This window comes from Dermacentor albipictus, chromosome 1 (assembly GCF_038994185.2).
Source record: "Dermacentor albipictus isolate Rhodes 1998 colony chromosome 1, USDA_Dalb.pri_finalv2, whole genome shotgun sequence".
NCBI classification, from domain to species: domain Eukaryota; kingdom Metazoa; phylum Arthropoda; class Arachnida; order Ixodida; family Ixodidae; genus Dermacentor; species Dermacentor albipictus.
The window spans coordinates 429,347,878-429,370,435 of record NC_091821.1 but is presented as its reverse complement, the minus strand read 5'-3'; the positions used below and the strand labels follow the sequence as shown (position 1 = coordinate 429,370,435).

The window sequence follows — 22,558 nt, the reverse complement described above, 5'->3', positions numbered from 1 at the left end:
TGAGGTTCCGTATAAAGTCCAAGGGCGATAAAATCGTCGCCGTGCGCCATATGCTGCATGTGCGAGAGAAAGCATGCGAGGGTGAGTCGGCGATCGCGGTTCATTCTCGCGCACGCAACGGACGAAAGCGGAAAGGAAGCGCGCCACCTTCCGTCGCGTGCAAGGCTTCGCTGGGTAGGTAGGGAGGGCGGGTGGTGGTGGTGATAAACTTTATTAAATATTGAGCCATCCCTTAAGCTATTCCTGGGTTGGCCCTTGGTCTCGTGAAGTGGCCGGTAGTCGTTGACGTCCGGCGACTTCCGAAGCCCAGCCCACCAGCTGCTTTTGGACAGCTGGGTCGGAGCTGGACACCGCGACCTCCCATCGCTCGAGGTCTGTGAGTTGCCATTCTGATGGCGGCTGGAACACACAGCATATGTACAGTATGTGATGGAAATCAGCTCTTGGGGCTCCGCATAAGGTACACTCTGGAGAGAACAGTCCTGGGTGCATTAGTGCTAAAAGGGCGGGGGAGAGAAAAGTGCGAGATTGTAGCTGGCGCCACGTCACCTGCTCTAATTTAGTGAGTGATTTGTGAGGCGGAGGATAGTGGAGTCGTTGCTATCTGTAGTGGAGTGAAATTTCGTGGTATGTGACCATTCGGTCACGGGCGCTCCCTGGCTCGGCGGCTTGCCCTGCTCGGTTGACGTACGCTCGAGTGGTGTCATGGGAGGCTTCGTTGCCTGGACGGCCGGCATGCGCGGGGACCTATATGAGTTGAATGGGCTAAGTGGTGGGCTGAGAGGAGCTGAGAATTTTATGGGCGACGGCATGCGTCCGCCCTTTAGCAAAGTTTCTGATCGCGGTTTTTGAGTCACTGACTACGAGTGCGGCAGTGGTTGAGGAGATCGCAAGGGCAAATGCAGCTTCTTCTGCTTCTAGCGAGGTGTGCGTTAGGACCGATACGGCTGCTAGAGGTTAAAGATTATTGCCGATTGCGCAAATGGCAAAGGCTGCCTGAGTGGTGTATGCCGCGGCATCTACGTAGACAGCCTCCGTGTGTTGGTTGTAACGTGTGTGTAGTGCCTGGGCTCTTGCTGCGCGTCGAGCTTGGTGGTGGACAGGGTGCATGTTTTTTGGGAGTGGATGCACTGTTATAAGCTTTTGGGTGGCCCCGGGGGTGTGGTATGTAGGTCGGAGAGTGTTGGATGCGTTAAGACCTAGGTTCTTAATAATGCTGCGGCCTGTAGGGGTGGAGGAGAGACGTTCAAGTTTCGGATGGTAACTGGAGGCACTCTTGTGGGTGGTTCCAGAGGCTCTGTGAGTACTTCGTCTACTAGTTGCGAGAGGAATGCTTTTCCACGGTCGCTCAGGAGCACGCAAGGAGCACCGTGACGCAGTATTAAGGCTTGAAGTACGAATGCAGCAACTTCAGACGCTGAGGCAGAACTCACACAAGCTGTTTCGGCGTAGCGTGTCAAGTGGTCAACAGCTGTCACAATCCATCGTTTACCAGTGAGAGTCACAAGGAGAGGACCATGCAGGTCAATGCCAACGACTTCAAATGGTTGCGACGCACACGGAACCGGTTGCAGTTGTCCGCTTGGAGCTGATGTAGGGAGCTTTCGACGCTGACATAGGGCGCAGGAAGCGACATACCTCGCTGCACTGGCAGACATGCCAGGCCAGTAGAAGCGACCTTTGATGCGGTCATAGGTTTTCTGGAAACCAAGGTGACCAGCAGTCATGTCGTCGTGAGAAGCCTGCAGGACATGAGCACGAAGAGAGCGTGGCAGGACAGGAACCCAGCGTTGACCGTCAGTGTGATAGACATGACGGTACAGGACGCGGTTTTCAATCTTAAATTGCGGCAGATGTCGAGGACGGCGGATGTTAGGCGGGCGCGAAGCTCCTTGAAGGTGGTCTATTATGTGCCGACAGTAAGAGTCTGCAAGTTGATGAGATTGGAAGAATCTGTTGTCGTGTGTAGCCATCTCGTCTACAGTGGCCAACGAGAAAGCATGTGAAGAGGGGTCGTGCGAAAGCTTGTCACGGACGGTAGTTGGAGGTCCATTGCATGGTGTCATAGGAAGCGGACAGCGGAAAAGCGCGTCTGCATCCTGGTGTTTTATGCGAAGCATATTACGAGAGCTCAACCCAGCTCCTCAGGCGCGGCGGTGTCGTCTTCAATACCACGTGACACCGTGACGTCACGACAGAGGAGAAGTGGCTTTGGCTGAACTCTTGCAAGATGGGCTGGGTGGGAATCGAACCAGGGTCTCCGGAGTGTGAGACGGAGACGCTACCACTGAGCCACGAGTACGATGCTTCAAAGAGGTACAAAAGCGCCTCTAGTGAATGCGGTGTTGCCTTAGAAACGAGCTGTTTCTAACGCTCAGGCGTGCGTCGCTTGCTCAGGCGCACATTTCGTTGCCGCGCCGAACGCTGCGTTGCTCGACGCTCACCGCGTCCAATGCGGGGCGCGTAGTCGCTGCGCCGTAGCCCATTGTAATGGCGGGTCGACGGGAACGCTGTCGCGTTCCACTCTTGAAGGCGAAGCAGAGTAACGCATGAGTTGTTTCTTCGTCTAGCCGAACTAAATATAGCCAAGCAACAGCAGTTCACCAGGCTAAACAGTGGTTCAACAACTAAAATAAAGGCTAGTATGCTTCGCATCCTGGGCTTAACCTTACCTAAGCCACAGTCATTTTTTTTTCCGCACTTGTAGGTAACCGTAAAGTCGTATTCTTGCAGACGAAGGATCCACCGACCAAGTCGTCCAGACAAGTTCTTCAGCGTCGAAACCCAGCATAATGCATGACGGTCTGTAACTATGGTGAAATGGCGGCCGTGAAAATAAGGTCGAAACTTCTGCACAGACCAAACGATAGCTAGGCGGCATTCCTGCTCCGTGATGGTGTAGTTCTTTTCGGCGTTTGTGAGAACGCGACTAGCGTACGCGACGAGCCTCTCACCTGAAGTGTCGTCTCACTGTAGGAGAATGCCACGAATGCCGTGACCACTAGCATACGTATGTAGGAGGGTAGCAGCAGATTCATCGAAATGGCGAAGTACTGGTTCAGATGTGAGAGCGCGCTTCAGATGGGCGAACGCTGATTCACATTCGGGAGACCACACAAAGGGAACATTATAACCCAGTAATTTGTGCAGAGGTGACGCTATTGAGGCGAAGTCTCGTATGAATCGGCGAAAATAGGAAGCGAGGCCTAGGAAACTGCGCAAATCTTTGGTCTTTTCGGGACGAGGGAAGTGCCGAACTGCCGAAACCTTGTCAGGATCTGGACGAATGCCATCTTTGCTCACAATGTGACCTAATACCTTGATCGTCTTGCTCGCAAAATGACATTTCTTGGTGTTTAGCTGAAGTCCAGTGTTGGCAAGGCACGTGAGGTGGAGTGTGCTTTACGGTCCTCCGTCCTCTGACTCCCCGGCACCTCCACCACTTGTGATGCAGCAGTTATCACGACGTTTATTAAGCGTCGGAGATGCGGCGAACCGACCACGCCAAAAAGCACGGATCGAGCGAGCCCCACAAGCGATGATGAAGAAGAACGCCATATGAACCCCACATGATGATGATCATGTACAGATAAAAAAATATAGCTTGCAAATGCCCACAGTATAAATACTTAGGTGTCATTCTAACCGAACATAATTCATGTTCTAAACATATCAAATATGTAAACGAGAAAGCCCTAAAAAGTTAGGTTATTTGCGCCGCACTTTAGCTAAGACCCCCCGCGCTAATTCGCCCTGTTCCAGAATATGCATCTGTCGTTTGGTTCCCCTACAAACAATGCGAAATAAGCTCGCTCAAAAACGTTCAACGAAAACCTATCCGTTTCATTTGCCAAAATTACAGCCACACTTTCTCACCAACACAGGCTCGTCTTTGAACATTGAGCCATTACTTTCACGTCATCGCATTGAAACCATAAAGCTTTTATATGCAATTAATAACTCCCCTCTGGTCTTTCTGATTGCAACTACATCACATATACTAACGCAAGTTGTACCCGTAGCTCCCACGCTTGAACATAACACTTATTTATGCCCGTACTAAAACATTCAAGTAGAGTATTTTCTTTTTTCCAGGAACAATATAGCTTTGGAATTCTCTACCCGGCACCATCCGTTCACTATCACTGAAAGATTTAATAGATACCACTGGTAACCACTTCGTTAACATGTAAAGCGCTTCTTTTTGATCATTCATCCTTTTGTGTTTATGTGTGTTTTAATGTGTAGTTAAATTATGGGGTTTTACGTGCCAAAACCGCTTCCTGATTATGAGGCACGCCGTAGTGAAGGACTCCGGGAATTTCGACCACCTGGGGTTCTTTAACGTGCACCTAAAGCTAAGCACCACGGGTGCTTTCGCATTTCGCCCCGATCGAAATGCGGCCGCAGTGGCCGCGGGGTTCGATCCCGCGACCTCGTGCTCAGCAGCCCAACACCATATATCCACTGAGCGACCACGGCGGGTTGTAATGTGTAGTAATTAGAATGTTCCCACTCCTGCTATAGACCAGAACACGCTAGTCTCGCACCCAGACTAACCGAACGCATACTCTCGCACCCGGGTTTCCCGGTCGACCGGCGCCGTTTTGTACTGGGCTGCCAAAGTGTGTTCGCCGGCGACCAGTAGACATGGCAAGCGCCAGCTCTAGGGCACCAAAGTGCGGAAATGTGCCCGTTCACACGGATCCAAAGCAGAAGAAGTCATCTGGGCATCATTGCGTCGTGTTTGGATGCCAAAACAACCAGCGGAAAAGGAGCAGGTTGCTTAGCGCTGTTTGCGAAGAGCACAACACACATAGGGAATCGTGCCGGTGCGGTGTTTTCATCCTGCGCCGATTTCCATCCGCAACGAAGAATGCCAAGCTGCGCCTCCGGTGGATAGCTGCAGTGAATAGGAAGAACTACCAACCCAGTGAAAATGCACGAGTGAGTATTCGATCTGTGTATATTTTGGTGCCACGTTCAACTTTGCGCCCTACAAACGTAATACGTGTAACACGCAGGTTTGCTCCGAGCACTTTCTGGGCAACAAGCCACTAGAGCAGAATCCCGCGCCGGTGCTTCGCCTTGGCTATAACAAAAAGGCAAGCCTTTTCGTGTTTTCATTCAGGCAGAGCTCCTGACGGTTAAGCGGAACAGTTGAGCTTGCGGTTAGCGATACTTGCAGCTGGTGCGCGGAATGACCATTAAGCGTGAACGACAAGTTGTAGGCCTTGCTGGTGAGCGTTATTGCTAATGAAAGTAAACCGAAGTCTGCTCGTCACGTAGCATGCGTCCACAAAAACGTAAACGACGAATACTCGTCGCCGAAGGTGTTCTTGCAGCGCACCTACCTTTACGAGCTGGTGTTGCAGGTGTCATTCGTAACGAATTCATTTGAGCCTCCTGAGCTCTAAACTGCGTGCGGGCTGTTATGCGGGGCAAAGCGCAAAATATTTCCGTTCATATGGCGAGGAAAATAAGGTGCTTAATTATTCTTGTATTTTGTAACAAAATTTTGATCATTCTCACTAGTTTTTTTTTTACTGTTTTCTTTTCTAAGGGAGCGCCAACAATCCGATGGCCTCGCACAAGCGAAACAGGTCTGGTACCAGGTAGCTGCAGTTGGTGGGGCTAATTTCTTGGAATGCAGGTGCGGTTGTTGTCTTGTACCAAAGGGGTCCTGATGATGCAGCTTTAAGTAGGGATGGTAATTTTACGTGCCCTGTCATCATTTGTGCAACTGTACAACACCTGCATCTGTCATGCTCGCCCTGTTATACGGGCTTTGACTGCACATGTAGTAGAACATTATAGCTACTGTAGTACCTCATTTTCCAATGAGTGCAGGTTTAGCATCATATGCTGCTTGTTCGAGTGCTGTAGGCTTTTGTTCTGAATGTTGTACTCTTAAGTGGTTGCACGATACAATTGGCCTGGTGTATTTTCTCTTTCACCTTGAGAGGACTTTATATCTTCGCAACAGTGATGGCATGGGAAAGAACTACAGCCCTTCTTACTATAACATCTATTTTGTTTTCAATGTGCAGGTGGTGAAGGGCAGGCGTCTGCTAACCAGGCAGTCAAACGACCTCGCCAGTTGGTTGCCAAACGCGGCCAACCCAGTAGAGACCATGACAAACAAGACCAAACTGAAAGTGCAGATGACAGTGTTCTGCGTGCTTTAATAATATATGGCACCACCACAGTGCTGTAAATTCCTTCACAGGTTACGTGCCAAAAAGCTCACACGTGTTCTAGCATATAGCGCGCGGTTTGTACAAACGTAATAGCGTACCTACCCGATGTATTCGCTTCTGCAGTCTGCACACCACTCAGTGTGGCCATTGCGGACTTGCATGAGGTCTTGAAGTTTGATTGAATCCAGACAGCGAAAATGACAGGTTAGAAAAAACGCGAAACACGCCTTCCGCCCAGCTAAAAAGCCCAAGTTTCGCTTTCGCGCCGGGTCGCATCTCCCGGCGTGGCAGCCCAGGCTTGCTACTTCGCGGCGCTTGGGATAGATGGCGCGACCGGCGCTTATCAATATGGCGGCGCCCTTTGAATTCACGGTGTTCTGGTGTATAGCCCTATAGTGGGTTGCAGTATATGTAAAGTAAATAAATAAATAAATAAATAAATAAATAAATACTATACTTGCACAACTTTTTTGTAATGGATCCTCAACTAGCCATGTCCGCTATGAATTCAGATGCTGTCAGTCATATTGTACATCTTTTGAGTGAAGCATAACCTTCTTCTCAAGGCGTAGTGAGTTCCGGAAGCGCTTACATGTCCTCTGAAACTGTGGGCTAACGCTTCGTGTCGTCCACCGAGGCACCGCCTACGATATCCGCGGAAACGGAGGTTTGCTGAGCTGCACCAGGGCGCGATATGCGTGCATTGTAAACACGGAGGAAACGGCGCCAGCTGAGGCAAGCAATGGACGCGGCACCACGTGCTCAAACATGTCGGCGCCCATAGGAAAAGGGTCATTAATTAACCGAAATATCTTTAATGATGTCACGTCTTGTCTAACGAGATCGCGCACGCGGTGCAAATATATGGTGCCTAACATATACCGCTTTTAATTCATTTAAACTGTGCGGTTTAGTATACTTAACTTCTTGGATTTTACTCGTCGAAACCTCGATCTCGTTATGAGGCACGCAGTGGCTATAGGGGAGACTCTGGATTAATTTCGACTGCGTGTGGTTCTTTCACGTGCACCCGAAGCACGGTATACGCGATCGTTTTTGCATTCCGCCCCAATTGGAATGCGGGCAGCCCCGGTCGGGAATTGAACCCACGACCTCGAGCGCTCAGCCGCGGTCACTCAGCCGCCGCGCCGGGTGTACCTTTTCGAACGTACGCGAGTAGAAACAGTGATTGCGCAGGAATGCAATTTGCTACACGTAAAAATAGCGGGCGAACTTGATCCGTGACCGCGAGTCCACGTTTGACGACCGTGTTATATGAACATGACACGTCCATCCGGGCACAGATTCGGCCAGTCAAGTATATTAGCACACTTCTGACAGCATTTGGTTCGTCAACGTTATATGGAATGTCACATCACTAGAGAAAGGTTGTAGTGGTCGGCTCCACTTGGTTCACGTTGGCTACTTCGCGTGCCCACTCAAAACGCGGCATTATATGCACGGGTGTTTTCGCCTTCCGTCTCCACATTGAATTATGCGAACACCGTGCTCAAAAAAAAAAAAAATCGAACCCACGACCTAGTGTTCCTGTATAAGCTCCCGCACGTACAGGAACACTACCGCGACCGAGAATCGAGCGCCACCGCTACTGAACCGCCGCGGCGGGCACACGTTAAACATGTTAACGAGATAATGTAAATAAATAAGTCCCAGAACAACATGTTAGCCACATTGTCAGATTATCAAAACCTGACGATGTCAGCTTATCAAAACAGGGAGAAAAGGACGGAGAAGATTACAGGATTAAATAAGATAAATGCACTTAATTCTTGTGCTTTAAAAAGAAAAGGGCAATAGGAGTAATCATTAATAGTGAATATTGTGAAAGCACTGCTCAGTACTAAGGAAAAGTTAGCCATAATGACTATGTATAAATTAATGATTCTAAAGTTAGCTCTTGCTGCAGATTACCTTCATAATACTGACACTATATCTGAAAGTACCTTTTTATTTTCATATATACTTTGACATTCTGCCTACACAAAGGTATCACGTAAGGGCTAATTATGGCAATCAAACAATCAACATGAAATAAATCATTTTCTAAACAATAAATACACAGAGTAAGAGACTGCATATCTAAGTAATTTCTAAAAGATAAAAAATGTTTACTAGAATAATTTTCTTCAATAAACCTGCAGGGTTCTTGTGGCCAAAATTTCTTTTTCAAATATTGTTAGACAGTAATAGTTTGTTGTCCACAACAGTTCTGCATACGCAGACAATCCTTAGAAGCTGCAGTACGCATGAGTAATAAAGTGCTGCCAGAAAGCGTTGAAGATGGCAGGCCACAATTATACTAGCACGTTTGGTCCCCACGTGGTCAGAAATACAGGTAGTGCACTCGCAATGATGGCTGTTTGCTGCGTCTGTGTGCTGCTATGGTTCATTCAGTCTGCATTAGTGATGGCAGTGCAGCGTCAACTGACCTGACACTAGCCTAGTCATATTACACTGATGCTCTTTTCAAACTCTCATTCAAGTACCTGCCTGTCTGCTTAATACATATTTTTCCACAGGTCAACGGAATGGTGTAGACGTCATCGCCAACTGTGTTGTTTTGAACACCTGAACACAGAGTGGTTAGTGTCTAATGCCTTGCAAAGGTCAGACAGTTTTTCTGGAACACAAAGCACAACTTGAACATCAGAACAACTAAACACTTTTTTCAAGTTGCAAGAAATGATGTGGCATAATGGAATGACGGTTAAATTCTGTTTTTCTTCACTGCAGTGTTGGCTTCATAATCGACAGGCTTCTTTAGCTTTCGCAATATCTTTTCAGCCACCATTAACAGCAACACGAAATGCAGCGTCGTTTTATTACTTATATCTGGGCGTAATAATGTTAACGAATGTTCACTCCTACAGTAGTCGAATGACCAACAGCCCAACGACCAACTCCTGTAGGTGCAAGAAAACTACTAAGAACCTGTTGTGCACCTGCCCTCAGTACAATGTTCAATTTTCTTTAAACATTAAACCAAGTGGATTCTAGACCTTTTTCCGAATAAACGACAAAATGGCATCGTGGACACATTCGTTGCTGGTAGAAAATGCTACTTGCACACGAGTGCAATTCTTGAAGTGGACCACTCCGAGTTGCCATTTATATAGTCGTCCTGTGCATCTTCCCTTTCCAGCATGCATGCAGTGCTTACTCACTCCCTCTTTCTATTCTCCCTTTCCCTTAACCCTAGTGTAGGTTAGCAAATCACACTTGTTTGGTTTACCTCCCTGCCTTTTTCTCCTCGTCTTCTCTCTCACAACATACTACTACTGCAGCATCCTCGCACAGAACTTTCCCTTCAGGAGTTTGGTGGGAGACATGGCTCAAGAAATAAGATGCAAAAAACGAGCATGAAAGGACACACAAACGCAGGATGAGCCCCAACCACTTTTACTAAAAAGACAGACTTTTAATCGCATTCTCAAGTAATATCCCATACTGTACCAACAGTAGGAACAAAAAGATGTCAGCAGTAAAACAAAGCTTGGGGAAGCGCCAAATCAAAATATTCATAGTGGAAAGTGCTGATGAATCCTGGCCACGGCAGCTGCATTTAAATGGGGGCAAAATGCAAAAACACCCATGTACTTAGATTTAGGTTCACATTAAGAACTCCTGGTGGTCCAAGTTATTCCAGTCACTCACTATGGCGTGCCTCATAATGAAATTGTAGTTTTGGCACATGATACCCCATATACAATTTTTTTTGTGTGTGATGACGTGAAAGGCAACTGGAGCCAACCTAAAGCATCACTCTCTGTAAAACAAATGTCTTCGAAAAAGGTACACACCTAAGTTGCAATTTGCATGTGCTGAGGTTCTTACGAATGTCTCACTCCTGTTGTCAGTGCTGCATGCACACCACATAGAGAATGTTTTTTAAATTAGTTCTTACAGGAATAAAACCAGTTGGTAGTTGGTGCTTGTCACTTATCTTGCACTAGTTTTTTGCACCTCATTCCTCGAATTTTCACCGCTATGAAGAGTTTTAGTGAATCGTTCAAAGTATATCTTAATCACTTTCCAGCGTTGCCTCTGGGAAGACTGCAGGTATGTGTTGATATTCCGGGCCATACCACGTTAAGGCACTAGTATGAGCCTTCCAAGAGGCAGTGTAACTACATTGGAAAACAATACCAAAACACAAAGTACCGCTTATCACATTTCATTTTATTACAACGAATACAATGACATAATGAAATACAGTTATGTGATATTGGTTAGCCGAAACCTTTATTCTACGTATGTACATTTGCACTAATATGTTGAAAGCATCACCACAGCTTTGTGCACAGCGAAGTGCAAATGCCAAATGCACTCTCTATATGCTCAAAAACGCAGAAAATACCTTTGGCCTCTAGGACTTGAGCATTCAGGCAACCAAGCATTGCAGCACCCTGAACCGACCTTAGTGTGTACTCTGAGGAGCATTAAATACATTGCCAAGCATTGTAAATATGTATGCCAAAGGATATTTGCATTCAGCGGAAACATGCAGCACATTGATCTTGCATCACTAAATGGGTGCCACCTGTATTTGCACTTTCATTTACTTTGGAGTGGTTGCTAAAGCTAGGCAAGGCCACCTTTTTGTACATACACTGGTTGGCAGATATAATAGATGAAATTGTGCAGCAGGTGCCGAAGGATACAAAGACTGTGCAAGACCAACAGCTTAGTCCCACAGGACATGCTGGATCACAGTGCTTCATAAAATGCAACAGAAACACGGCCATGCTCAAACCATCTCTCAGCCTAGAAAGCTTTGCAAAAGAGGAAACACAGTCGCTCGACCCACCCTGGTGGTATATTTGTACGCAACAATTCTTCTGTGACAGGTGAGCAAACTAGTGCAAGGTACAATACAATCTATGTGTAAAGTACAGACAAATAACATATTTCGAACTACTTAAACCAATCGAACTTCATTCAATAAAACTGGAGCTCTAGATCTACAAAGGACAAGAGTCAATGCAGGTTTCCACCTGTTGTACCAACACCAAAGTCTGCTAGTGGCGTAGACAGGTCACTGCCAGCATTAATTGCACAAAAGCAGTTGCACATGAAGCTGAGAAAATGCGACTAAAACATCGACACCAACTTTTCTTTGTGCAGCAACCTATTGTGGAAATTATGAAGAGCTTGTAGAATGCCCCCAATTTGTCAAAATTTGAGAGAACTGCCACTGACAGTTATTTGCTAAAGCTTAGTCCACATTATGGCTGTCGGCTTTAAGCACAAGCACTCGCTAGTAGCACAAAGTTCACAGCTATTAGCTTCACTGCTGCATTGCAATAGAGTTTGCAACAACATGCTATTTGGCTTTCTTAGTAACCTTTTCCATGATGGCGACTGGTTTTCCATGACTGGTTCAAAACACTTTTTGACACCTATGCAATCAAACAGTTGGCATGTGGGTTCTGAAGCATTGACTGCTGCTGCTTTAAAACACATGCCAACGTATCATAAACTTGTCTTTGATGCTTCTGCCTAGCATGGGCAACTTAGTGTGTGACCGCTGTCAAAAGCTGTCAGAACAAAGTGCCAACAAACAAGGAACACAGAAATGCAAATGCCAAGGCTACATACAACTAGTAATTGTTAGCTGATAGTTGTGAGTAGCGCCAGCATTTTCTTTTCTATGTGCCTTGTTTGCTGCCACTTTTTTCTGAAGATGAATTGTATACCAACTTGCACAGGTTTCAGTTCTTTCTCTCACTTTTATGTCTCAGCACTAACAAACAAGTGGCAACCACTACACACCACTCTGTATTCACTTTTTCTTCTTATCACAATGGCAGACTTTGCCCCAAAAGGTACTGACGGAGGTGATGCCCGTGCTTACATAGTTCATATTTCTAGTTCTGTCAAAGACAGTTTTGCATGTGTTTTAACTTTCGTTACAGCACATAGCAGTGCCTGGAATAGTAACTTCCATAGTGCACGTGCAGTGCCTTCTCAACGTGGCACAAACTTTAAGAACCACTGCAGCATAGTACTGGCGAATCACTCCCGCAAATCGCACAGTCACTGGCATGAAGGCCTTGCCAATGTCAGTGGCGAAAGTGCCACAATTACTAACTTTGCCTCAATCATTGTAGCCTCTATGAGCCAATGTAGTGCTCACTTCCCACTTAACCAATTAAACAAAGGCCAGCAGTGCGAGCTCCTGAACCATATTTAATGCATGCTAACTACTTGGAGCAGAAGCATTTGAAGCCATTTACACCATGCAAACTTTTGCATTTGGCTGATCTTCTAAAGAAACCTTTCAACACACATGACCACACTAGCTGATGATCACACAATCTGGCAAAAGCTCTCCCATCAATAGAACTAAATAGCTGGCTCATGGCAACTGCCAGCATTAGCTATGAGCATAGCCTGACAGCACCACAAATGATGCATTTTGAAGGTCTCCACAAAGCCTACACGTGGCGTTCTTTGGCCATCCGTGGTGCTTGCACCAATAAAATCAATTTACCATCATCATCAAGGCCTACAGGACTTCCTTTATTTGTTCAAGATGCATGTCTAGCTCGAAAAAGGACAGCGCCTCAAATTTCATCAGCACACCTCAAAAGGTGACAATGTTTGTGGACACTTAAGCGCCAACTTCTGCCTTTGGTCAAACTTGTAAAATATATTCACTCAAAACCATTCAAATGCACACTGAACACTGGTGCAAAATGCTGGAATACACCTCCCCATCAGCAACAAACTACGTGGCTGACTCGAGGGTATTGCCAATATCTGCAATGAGCATAAACAGTCGCTCAGTGATGTCAGGTTTGCCCCAGATGTTCTTCCAGCCGGCAGTCCTTTGTACAGCCACCAAATGGTCTGCAATAAAGCGCGCAATGCTCTGCGAAAGCTCAGCATCACTGTACATGTTAGAGAGGACAAACGCATCGGCTGCCCTCTCCACAGTCAGGTTTGAACCCAAGTAGTCCCCACATAGAGTCTTCAGTTCACTCATGGAGTACTTGTCTGCAGCCACATACAAGTCTTCGGCAACCTTGTCCAGGTTTGGAACTTCGCCCGTGTAGATAAAGAGCAGCATCTCACGCATGGCATCAAAGGACTGGTCTGGCAGGTGAATTACCTGTTGCAATTTTACAGAACAGGTTGTTATTGAAGAAAATGAAACAAAAAAGCATTCCGATTTCTTAATAAGGCTTACAGAAAGGCTAGTTGGTCTTTCACATTCGAGTAAATTGCACTACACAGATTACAAAACAATACAAATGACAGACTGAACAAGACATGAAACGAACAGCGCAAACTAGGTACCAACTGAAGTTTATTCTTTGAACAGAGTACAAAGCTTTGAGTACATTGGGCCTTTGTAACTCTTGCTCACTCCCTCTGAGAAAGTACTTTATTTTGTGCCCCTTATGATTATTCTACATGGGATCCCTGTAGCAGCCATATGACCACGGGATTGGTAATGAATTGTCAGTAAGAACAGCCAGCAAATATACCGGTATTCCCTCTTCTGTTTTGATTTTGGTCATCAGGCCCTTTTTTGTATTTTCTCCTCCGGTCTTGTTCTCTTTCACATGTGCATGTACAGCATAGGTATGCTTCATTTCAAAGTATAAACTTAGGATGGTAGTCTGTGCAGTTCGTTTTGTACCTTGTTCAGTCTACCTTTGTTTCATTTTTCAGAAACCTGTGCAGCACAATTTGCTCGGATATTGAATTTCTGCTTTACTGCAGCCTTGGCTGCCCACTCAATGAAAGTAACAAAGAGGGATCTCCAAGCAGAAAACACTTTCATCTCATAAAGCCCTCACTATATGCCTGATGTCACCAAATCAACAGGTTGCCAATCAATGTTGGTGGCCAACAGCAGCTTGCGTTAGCTTTATCTTTGTATGCAGCTTATTGACATCAAGAAGCAGCATGTGCGGCTTCTGACTTTCACCATAACACTATAATAGGTGATCAGAAGAATACAGAAGCTGCTAACATAATCAATGGTGTCACTACAACAGGGTCACCAGGTCCAACATTGCATTGATTTCATTGATTGTGAGGGCGTGGCAGCTCTGCCCGACCTGGTCTCCCGTGGGATAGCTTATAGGTTCTGTACACTTTCAAAACTATTAAAACAGATCTTTTGCAATGGTTAGTGAGAGCAAACAATTGAAGCTTGTTATTTCAATGGCAACCTACGAGTTTCTCACATGCATTTGCCAAACAGTAAATGTTACACTGAACTCTTTCTTGCAGTGCTTGAGGTAGGCTTCTTCGGAAAACGAAATGCGGATACATTGTGATGCATTTTTAAGAATTAATATTTCGGAGCTAAGACAGTTTTACAATTTCTACTAAATGGGCATTGTTTTGTAACTGCTTGGCCTTCCCTCTGCAAGAGTAGCATGTGTGATCTACAGTAATAGCAAAGACGGGGTCGTGCAAGCATCTCGCTTTGCAAATGTTTGCTTGCACTCCCATGATTTGCAGGGCACCACGCTTTCGTCGCTCATCATCAGGACCGTGAGCAGGAGCACCAATTGAACGCTGCCTGCACAGCGAAGTAGGAGGCTAAGTGAACATATGAAATGCAAGATGCTTATGAGTTACCACAGCAGAAATATATAACCCCAGCACACTGCAAGCGTCATGCCACTACAGTCAAGCCCACTTATAAGAATATTCAAGTGCAAAGAAAATTCCATCATTATAACCCAGTTGCACAAAAAACAACAGACGGGTCAAGCATTAAATGAAATTCTGGGGTTTCATGAGACAAAACCTTGACTGGACTATGAGGCATGGCGTAGTGGGGGACTCCGGATTAATTTAAACCATTTGGCATTCATTAATGTGCACACAATGCACGGTACACAGGCATTTTATTGTGATAGCAATTATATGGACACTCCAGGTGCATTTCCGCTGTCACCATCGCCTGAGGTTCCGCAAGAGTGAAAGCGTGCGAGGGTGAGCTGGCGAAAGCGGTTAAATCTCGCGTGTGCGGGCGAGGAACACAGCCCAGCTGCATGTCCTCTCCTGTGGTGGGCAAGGCAGGGGGCTGAGGTGAGGGAGGAGGGTCATTCCTCTCCGGCAGTTGCTACAGTGCTCCAATGTCCTCCTCGCCCACCACTCCGTACAGAATGGAGACAACTGCATAATCTATGACGGCATTGGCCACGCTAATCATGGACACCGTAGTAGACGATTTAGCTGATGCCATAGGGACGCGTTGCCGGCGCTTGTGTGCCTTGAAAGCGATCTGCGACGTGGTTAAAGTGCGCGCCCATGCAGGCCTCATTTTCAAAGCAATCTGCGATGTTTGCAGAGTGCGCATAGTGTCGGTAGCTTCATATTCGCTGTGCATGTTTCATTCGCACTGAAGCAAGACATGCAAGAAGGTCAATTCACTTGCTGCTGCCATGATTCGTCACTCCAGAATTTTTGCAGCTAGTTTACACGCTCATCGAGCGAAATGTGTTCCGTGTTTACCTGTGCATGCGCGACACCATGCTGGTTAATTTAGTTACAACACGTTGACGGGCTAGTTGGTTTGAATCCATGATAGAATGTGCAAGTACAACTGAACAAGTATGTAGAAAGAAGCAGACACACAAAGACAGCGCCGTCTCTGTGTGTGTGTTTCTTTATACGTCCTCGTTGAGTCACGCTTACACATTCTATCATTGTTAATTTTGTTAGTAAGTGAATGTTTACAAGTTTATACGGCCGATAAAACTACTATCCTTACTTCGTACAGCTACCTACTAATTTGCTATCACAACTGGTGCTTTGCTTTTTGGGCGGAACTGCGAATTTTTTGCACTTTGCCCCCATCAAAATGCAGCTGCCTCGGTCAGGATTTAATACCGAGCCCTCAGGCTTAGCAGCACAAGGCCAAAGTGAGCATGCCACCATGGCCACCGCCACATGGTTTCACAGGTCGCATAACATATCATAATGCTTACCTGCTCTTGCGACTCCTTTGTGGGATGCGAGAACATGGCGCCAAACACAGGTGACGAAAGCATTAGGACGTCACGATGGGCATAGAGGTTGCGCTGCTGCACCGTCAGCTGCACGTTGCCAAAGCTCTTGTCCTCGAGCAGGCCTGCCAAATTCTTGAGCAGTGGACTGACAGGGATGTCAGTGCGCTTGATGGGCGTGTTGGTGCTGTTTGCAAGGAACTCGACCTCAAACAGAATGCTTAGGGCATCGCCGTGGATACACTTGTTCTCGCGGTTGTAGAGAAATGCCTTGCAGAGCTCAATGCCCAGGTAGTTGGTGCTGCCGCGGTAGAGCGTGTGGAAGCCATTGTGGAAGTACCGCTGCACAGGCCGTCCTGCCTCACCAAGGAGCGTCAGCGTGTACACACAGTTGCGCCCCTGCATCCCGTGGACGGGCACCACACAGATGGACGCATAGTCCTTTGTAAGATCCAACCGAAGCTTGAGGCGCACCTGAAAACGATGAGCCACGATTTTATCATGACATTGCACGCTCGCACCAAGAGACTACCCACACAAAACGTGTTCTGCAAGCAATAGGCAAAAGGACTTCTCCCCAATTAATTTGCGTACAGCTGTATCAGTTAAATTCAGTGGCCAGCACTTTATTTAGCAAGACTAAGTGCACCCACACAGATGTATTGTAAAAGTAGTTAACAGCAGTCAATAAGCAACCATATAGTACAGATGGTTGTTGGTCAATTAAGAGCAACCTTGCAAGAATACATATTTTGTTAAACTTGTATGAACTAGTTTAAGGACTTATTAACAAAAACATGTAGAAAGTAGCGAATGTGCACACACAGACTAAAGTAGTGGCAAAATTTTTGTGTGCACTGCATGCGACTACAGTCCAACCTCGTTATAACACAGTCACATCTTACATTTAAATAATGAATTGTAAGCACATATCTGTTAAACACCGATGTTAACAGGGAACACCTTATATTTACCTTGTTATATCTGATAATTCAACACCTCAATATATTTCATTATATTGAGGTTCGACTGTATAAGGCACATGACGCCTATGAACTTTTAATATTTGGCTTGACTCCAACAATACCATTCTTTATTACTTAATCAAATGTAGCACTGCAGCACCAGAATGTACAATGTATATAAATATCACAGCTCTATAATTAAAATAATATTGTAGTTTAACACATCATGTAAACATGCTTTTGTGTGAACTAGGCCTAGAATTTAGTTGCCATTAGCCTTCAAAGTATCTTATGCTTTCCCAACCTTCATGCTTGCCAAGTGCTATTCGCTTGTGTGCAAGCATGTGGTAGAGTTTCAACAATTTAGATGTTCCTTTGAGCCATGGCTAACATTGTTACGGTGCACCACTTTTCAGTTGTGAACATTACATGTATCAGATAGTGAAAATAAGCTACAGGAATGAGACCTTATCAAACAGACTCAATGTAGCCCTTATATTTTGTGGCGGACGAGAGACCAGAGAAATAAGTTGCATTTATGGGGAGTCTCAATTACCGAAAGAATGAGCTCAAGAGTACACAAGATGCTCTTTTGAAAGGGGCAAATACTTTATTGCCAACAGCAGATAAAAGGCGTAGCAGATCATGTTAAAAAGCTTCTTGCAGAATGTCTACTTGCACGCAGCCATTGAATAGAGCTAGCAACACAAAACATAAATACAAGAAAAAGAAGTTATTTATTCAATAATTAGCTATTTTGAATCAACCACTCTTGAAGCCATCGGAAACATCTATCTTTGCCTCCAATGTGAGTGCATTGTGTATCAGAATGTCACTGAGACTGATCACTCAATTTAAGTCTTGGTAATATTTTGAGTTCCGTGTACCCAGAGTTGGAAAAAATGTGGTTCTGTGTAACTTTTTTTTTTTCATTGCCTTTAATGTAAAACCAACCAACCTGTTGTTTTGCCTAAGCAGCAATCTCTTTCTGGAGACTTCTATTTGAGAAGATTCTACTGTACCTTGTTTAGAAGTAATAAAATATGTCACATTCCCAAGTCATTTTTCAAGAAAATTCATATTAGATTCAGAAATTCCACAACTGCAAAACCTACAGTGTTGACACATGCAAAAATTTGTCTTAAAGCTTTTTTCGCAAGTTCACCACACAACACGAAGGCTATCAGATGAGGCACACACCTTACGTTACAGCTAAATCCTAGTTCTATGACCAGCTATGAAGTGGTTTGACCGTGCATTCACCAGGCACATTGTTGCCCTTTCCCAGAACGGTCAGAAACAGTGGCGTAGCTAGGTCGTCTGGCACCCGGGGCCCATAGGTCTTCTGTCACCCTCCTCCCCGGGTGTAGCCGGTGGAAAGAAGGGTGTCTTCAGACGTATATGACACCCCCCCCCCCCCTCACTGGCCCCTTGCACCCAGGGCCCACGACCCCCTGGCCCCCCTTGTTGCTACGCCACTGGTCAGAAATGCAGGTATTGTTGCTGATGGGTCCCATCGGGTAGACTGATGACCAGCTATGAAGTGGTTTGATTGTGTACTCACTAATCACATTGCTGTGTTTTCCTGGAACCAGTCAAAATGTGGGTGCAGTCAGCTTACAGGCCCAATCTGGCATGTTAAGCAGCAAAGCTTTTTACGCTAATTTAGTAGAATGTTTCTGGACACACAACATATCAAGAAGCAACAGTGTTTCTAATCAATCTTCCTAAAATAATTTACTTTTTGTGGGGTAGGCAAATAAGAGCAGCATTTTCTGTTGCAATAAGCGTCACTCTGGAATTTATGCTGAATTTCGATGCAGTGATCTAACAGCAGATACTTGTACGGCACACATTTTCCGAAAAACAGTTCATCCAGTCTTAAAGTAAACAAAAGACACCTCTTTTCGTAACTGACGACTACTACAGTGAACACAAGGGCCCGTTTGATAAGACCCCTCGCACTGACGCGACAGTTTATGCTACGGCGGGCCACTAGCCGCCGTAAGCTTGGCGTCAGCAAAGCTAACAATAAGAAGCGTGACGTCGACATACAATAATCTACAAACTTTCAACAGTGCTCAGCACAACAATACAATAGAACATGCGTGTTTGCTTTTACCAGTGGCGAGTCCTTTGGGAACTCTTCGCTGAAGAAAGTGCCGCTTTGGAAGAACTGGCATTTGGTGAAGTTTTCGATAGTCCAGTGGTGCGAGATGCATTCGGTGTTTATGCGGCTCGTCGACGACGTCCGGCAACTCAGCGACGTCTTCGGGGTCGCCGCCGTGGCCCGATCGTGAGCAGGGCCCTGCCCTAGAAACCCGTTCATATAACACTGTCAGCTAGAATATGATTAAAAAACGCGCTGTTCGCTCAACTGCGCATGATGCATAGCCGAGTTTTCGTGCTACGCAAGTTTCGTGCTACGCTCTACCGTTGATCTGGATGAAACAAGTAGCGGGCGATGGCTCTACGAGCAGGTTAATATTACGCATCATAATAAATTAGGTTTACAGAACGCAAGGCATACAAATGGGTTATAAGGAAGGCGCGCAGAAGGAACATAGCAGTAAAACAATGTCACTGCGCAGAGCTCGCATGCACACGCTTACCTGCCTCCATTGGTTCGGAGCAAGCTGCAGAAGGGAATGGAAGTATAATGACCGCAGGTGTGTCGGCTCAACTTAAGAAAAAATATGATCACAAGTCATACAGTCAGATACGGTCGAAAAGCTGTACAGCGCGCATCGTAGGGAGTCAAACTGTGGGCTGTGGGTCTGAGAGCCAGGGCGATACGACTGGATGCCTAGTCTTGAACGCAGAGGCCAGATATTGACATGCACAAATTTTCAGCGTGTCGGCGCTACATAAATACCACGCCACGACCTACAAGAACAGACCTTGAACAAAAGAAAAAAAAATTAGGCACGGCGGCTCTTTCTACTGCAGAGCGTGCTAAGCTGCTGCTGGAATAGCTAAAGGTAATGTAAGCGGTACAGTACGGTCCAAGAAGCACCACGCGAGTACATAGGAGAGCGGGAGGCTACTGCGGTGAGCAGCCGCCAATGTCGCTGTTGTCCCATGTGGTGGAGCTTGCGTCAGGAGTGCACGCGCAGTTTTTTTCTTGTGTTGCAATGGATAGGACCTTACCAAATGCCACAACGCCTCGCTGTAGAAATATGAAAAAAAAATTATTGTTAAGGTCGTATTCTAAGGGCGCTCCACAAGATACATAGATTTTTTTCACTTGGGAGTTGACACCGTAGCCCGATCCTGAAAGGGAGTTTACCCTGGAAACCCGTTTAGGTGACTCTGTCAGCATGAATTAATCTCGGAAATATGACTAAACCGCGCACTGCCGCTCATTTGGGCATGTTTCATAGACGATTGACACTTGTTATCAGTAATGCGATTGGCTATTCCAAACATTCTGTATGCTCCCACTAATATCGTTCTTTTCTGTCATGCAACCCGTCTGTAGAATTTATTATTTTTTTATCTTTATTACCTTTGTAAACTAAATTAATAAACTTTTATGACTAAATATATTTTACTGTAAGCTATGGAGGAATGCTGTAAGCTGTATCGTTCTCTACCGTGCTTTTTTTTTTTTTTTTTTACCAGCACTTGCTTGCCATCTTGGTTATCTCGATCGCTGAGCAGTTAATGCGTCTATTCGCTTTGAAGTAATTGAATTTCAGTTAGAGTGCGCTAGAATAAGGTTGAGTGTGACGAGCGTGACAAACTTTAGCTGGAGCCCAACTCCGACGTGGCCTATTCAAATACATGATAACCGCAAAAACGCTTTTCTGATATAACCCGCGGACCGATTTTAATGAAATGTGTTGCCTTTGAGAGAGAAATTTAAGTTCTAGTGACTGTTGGAAGTGAATTTTCGATTTCAGGCCTGTATATTGTTAAAGTAATTTTCAAAAATTTGGAAGTTCAAAAAAAAAAGAAATAGAAGTACGAGGTTTACAAATTAATAGCTCTCCATCAAGAACAGATATCGCGATTATGTAATCGGCGTTCATTAGATCATTCAAATCGGACAAATTCAGTATGTAAATTTGTATATTACGTGAATGTTTTTTTTACGTTGTGTACAGGGTTCTGCAAAAGCTGTATTTCCATGTTACTAATTTTTTTTTAGATTCATGTGCAACATATCAAGTTTGTACGCTTTAGATGTACTCTTAGATCCAATAGACACAACTATGATATCATATTTCACTGCTGAGTTACACAGAATTTTTGTAAACTTAATAGTTTCGTTTTCCGCAAATTTCCGGTTTTTGCCAAGTTTTAGAAAAAGTGACGACCTAAATCGAAAATTCGAAACGAACAGTCACTAGATTTTAAGTTTTCCTTTTACATGTAACCACGGAGGAATGAAACTAAGGAGAGGCCCTGACGTCACTCTTTGTGAAGCAAAAGTGAAGTCGGAAGTTGGCGTTGCTCATGGCGATGCTCCGCCTTTTGTGCCACCCTCCTCTCTAGTTTACATCTTTCGCGAAACCACGCCGCGCTGCGCGTGGTTTCGCGCGCGGAGCGCACGCGCTCGCGCAACATCCGGCAGAGCACGGTGCAGGTAACACAGCGCAACAAGACACGGTGACTAACGCAAACCCGCCCACACAGCGCCTTTGCCACGGCACGAAACCTACCAGAGCAACACGTGTGAGCGCTCAAAATCAGAACAACGCCGCCATTGTGGCCCAAAAGGCGTGGCCATACAGCAAAAAAAAAAAAGAAGCAGCAAAAAAAATGAGAACCTACTACGTCATTCCCGCCACACTTTTCTCCTAGCGCGCGGAGGGGGTAGGGCCTCTCCGTAGTTTCCTTCCTCCGTGCATGTAACAAACTTCGTCAAGTTTGGTGGAGTGGTTGCCGAGAAAAGCGAATTCTCCTTTTATATGCAATTAGACGTCTTGGCTCTGCTTCTGGCCGCCCGTTTGCGTTTTGCGCATAAAAGCCGCAGCGCCGTCTGCGGACGCCGTTCTACTCAACGTTACTAGATCTTAAGAGCGTTGGTTCTACTCACCCATGGCGCAACGTCACTATGAGACCATGATGTCAGTACTCCTCGATCGGAGGGCGGGCGATTTGAACAGCGCTAGAGGTACGCGGACGCTTCAGAACGCATTTTCTCTTAAAATAAGTCTCTCCTTGGCACGAAACAAGCGTTTCGAGGTTTCTGTGATGGTATTTCAACAGTCTACGTTCACTTAATGGTAACCTTTAGTGTCCCTTTAAAGGAGCCCTGAACCACTTTTTATCGAAGTGAAGAAAGACACTTGAAGTGAAGATAGGCTATTTCAGAACCACTTTGCCGCAAAAAGTACTTCATTGCGTTCAGCAGAAGCGGAATTATCGGCAATCAAACACGGCCTCA

At 45.7% G+C, this 22,558-nt stretch overlaps 1 protein-coding gene and 1 long non-coding RNA gene across 2 annotated transcripts; one reads left to right on the top strand and one right to left on the bottom strand.

Annotated features, from left to right (window-relative positions):
- The first annotated feature begins 4,902 nt into the window (after positions 1-4,902).
- On the top strand, positions 4,903-6,442 carry LOC139059042 (uncharacterized). The gene is made up of 3 exons (XR_011513830.1): positions 4,903-4,947; positions 5,025-5,105; positions 6,051-6,442. It is a non-coding gene; the product is annotated as an uncharacterized lncRNA (long non-coding RNA).
- A 3,937-nt stretch (positions 6,443-10,379) lies between these two features.
- On the bottom strand, positions 10,380-20,229 carry LOC139054732 (speckle-type POZ protein-like). Its single transcript, XM_070532279.1, has 5 exons — positions 20,166-20,229; positions 19,776-19,799; positions 19,286-19,476; positions 16,181-16,672; positions 10,380-13,335 (listed from the first exon to the last, which is right to left on the bottom strand). The coding sequence occupies exons 2-5, from the start codon at positions 19,783-19,785 to the stop codon at positions 12,952-12,954; spliced, it is 1,077 nt and encodes a 358-aa protein (XP_070388380.1). The 5' UTR covers positions 19,786-19,799; positions 20,166-20,229; the 3' UTR covers positions 10,380-12,951.
- Between the last annotated feature and the right edge of the window lie 2,329 nt (positions 20,230-22,558).

What these genes read in the sequence shown, in the direction of transcription:
- LOC139054732 (XM_070532279.1), bottom strand. An exon ending in TCCCAAAGGACTCGCCACTG is followed by an intron (nt 16,673 to 19,285) that starts GTAAAAGCAAAC and finishes CATCGTTTTCAG; the next exon opens with GTGCGCCTCAAGCTTCGGTT. An exon ending in CAAAGGAGTCGCAAGAGCAG is followed by an intron (nt 13,336 to 16,180) that starts GTAAGCATTATG and finishes AAATTGCAACAG; the next exon opens with GTAATTCACCTGCCAGACCA.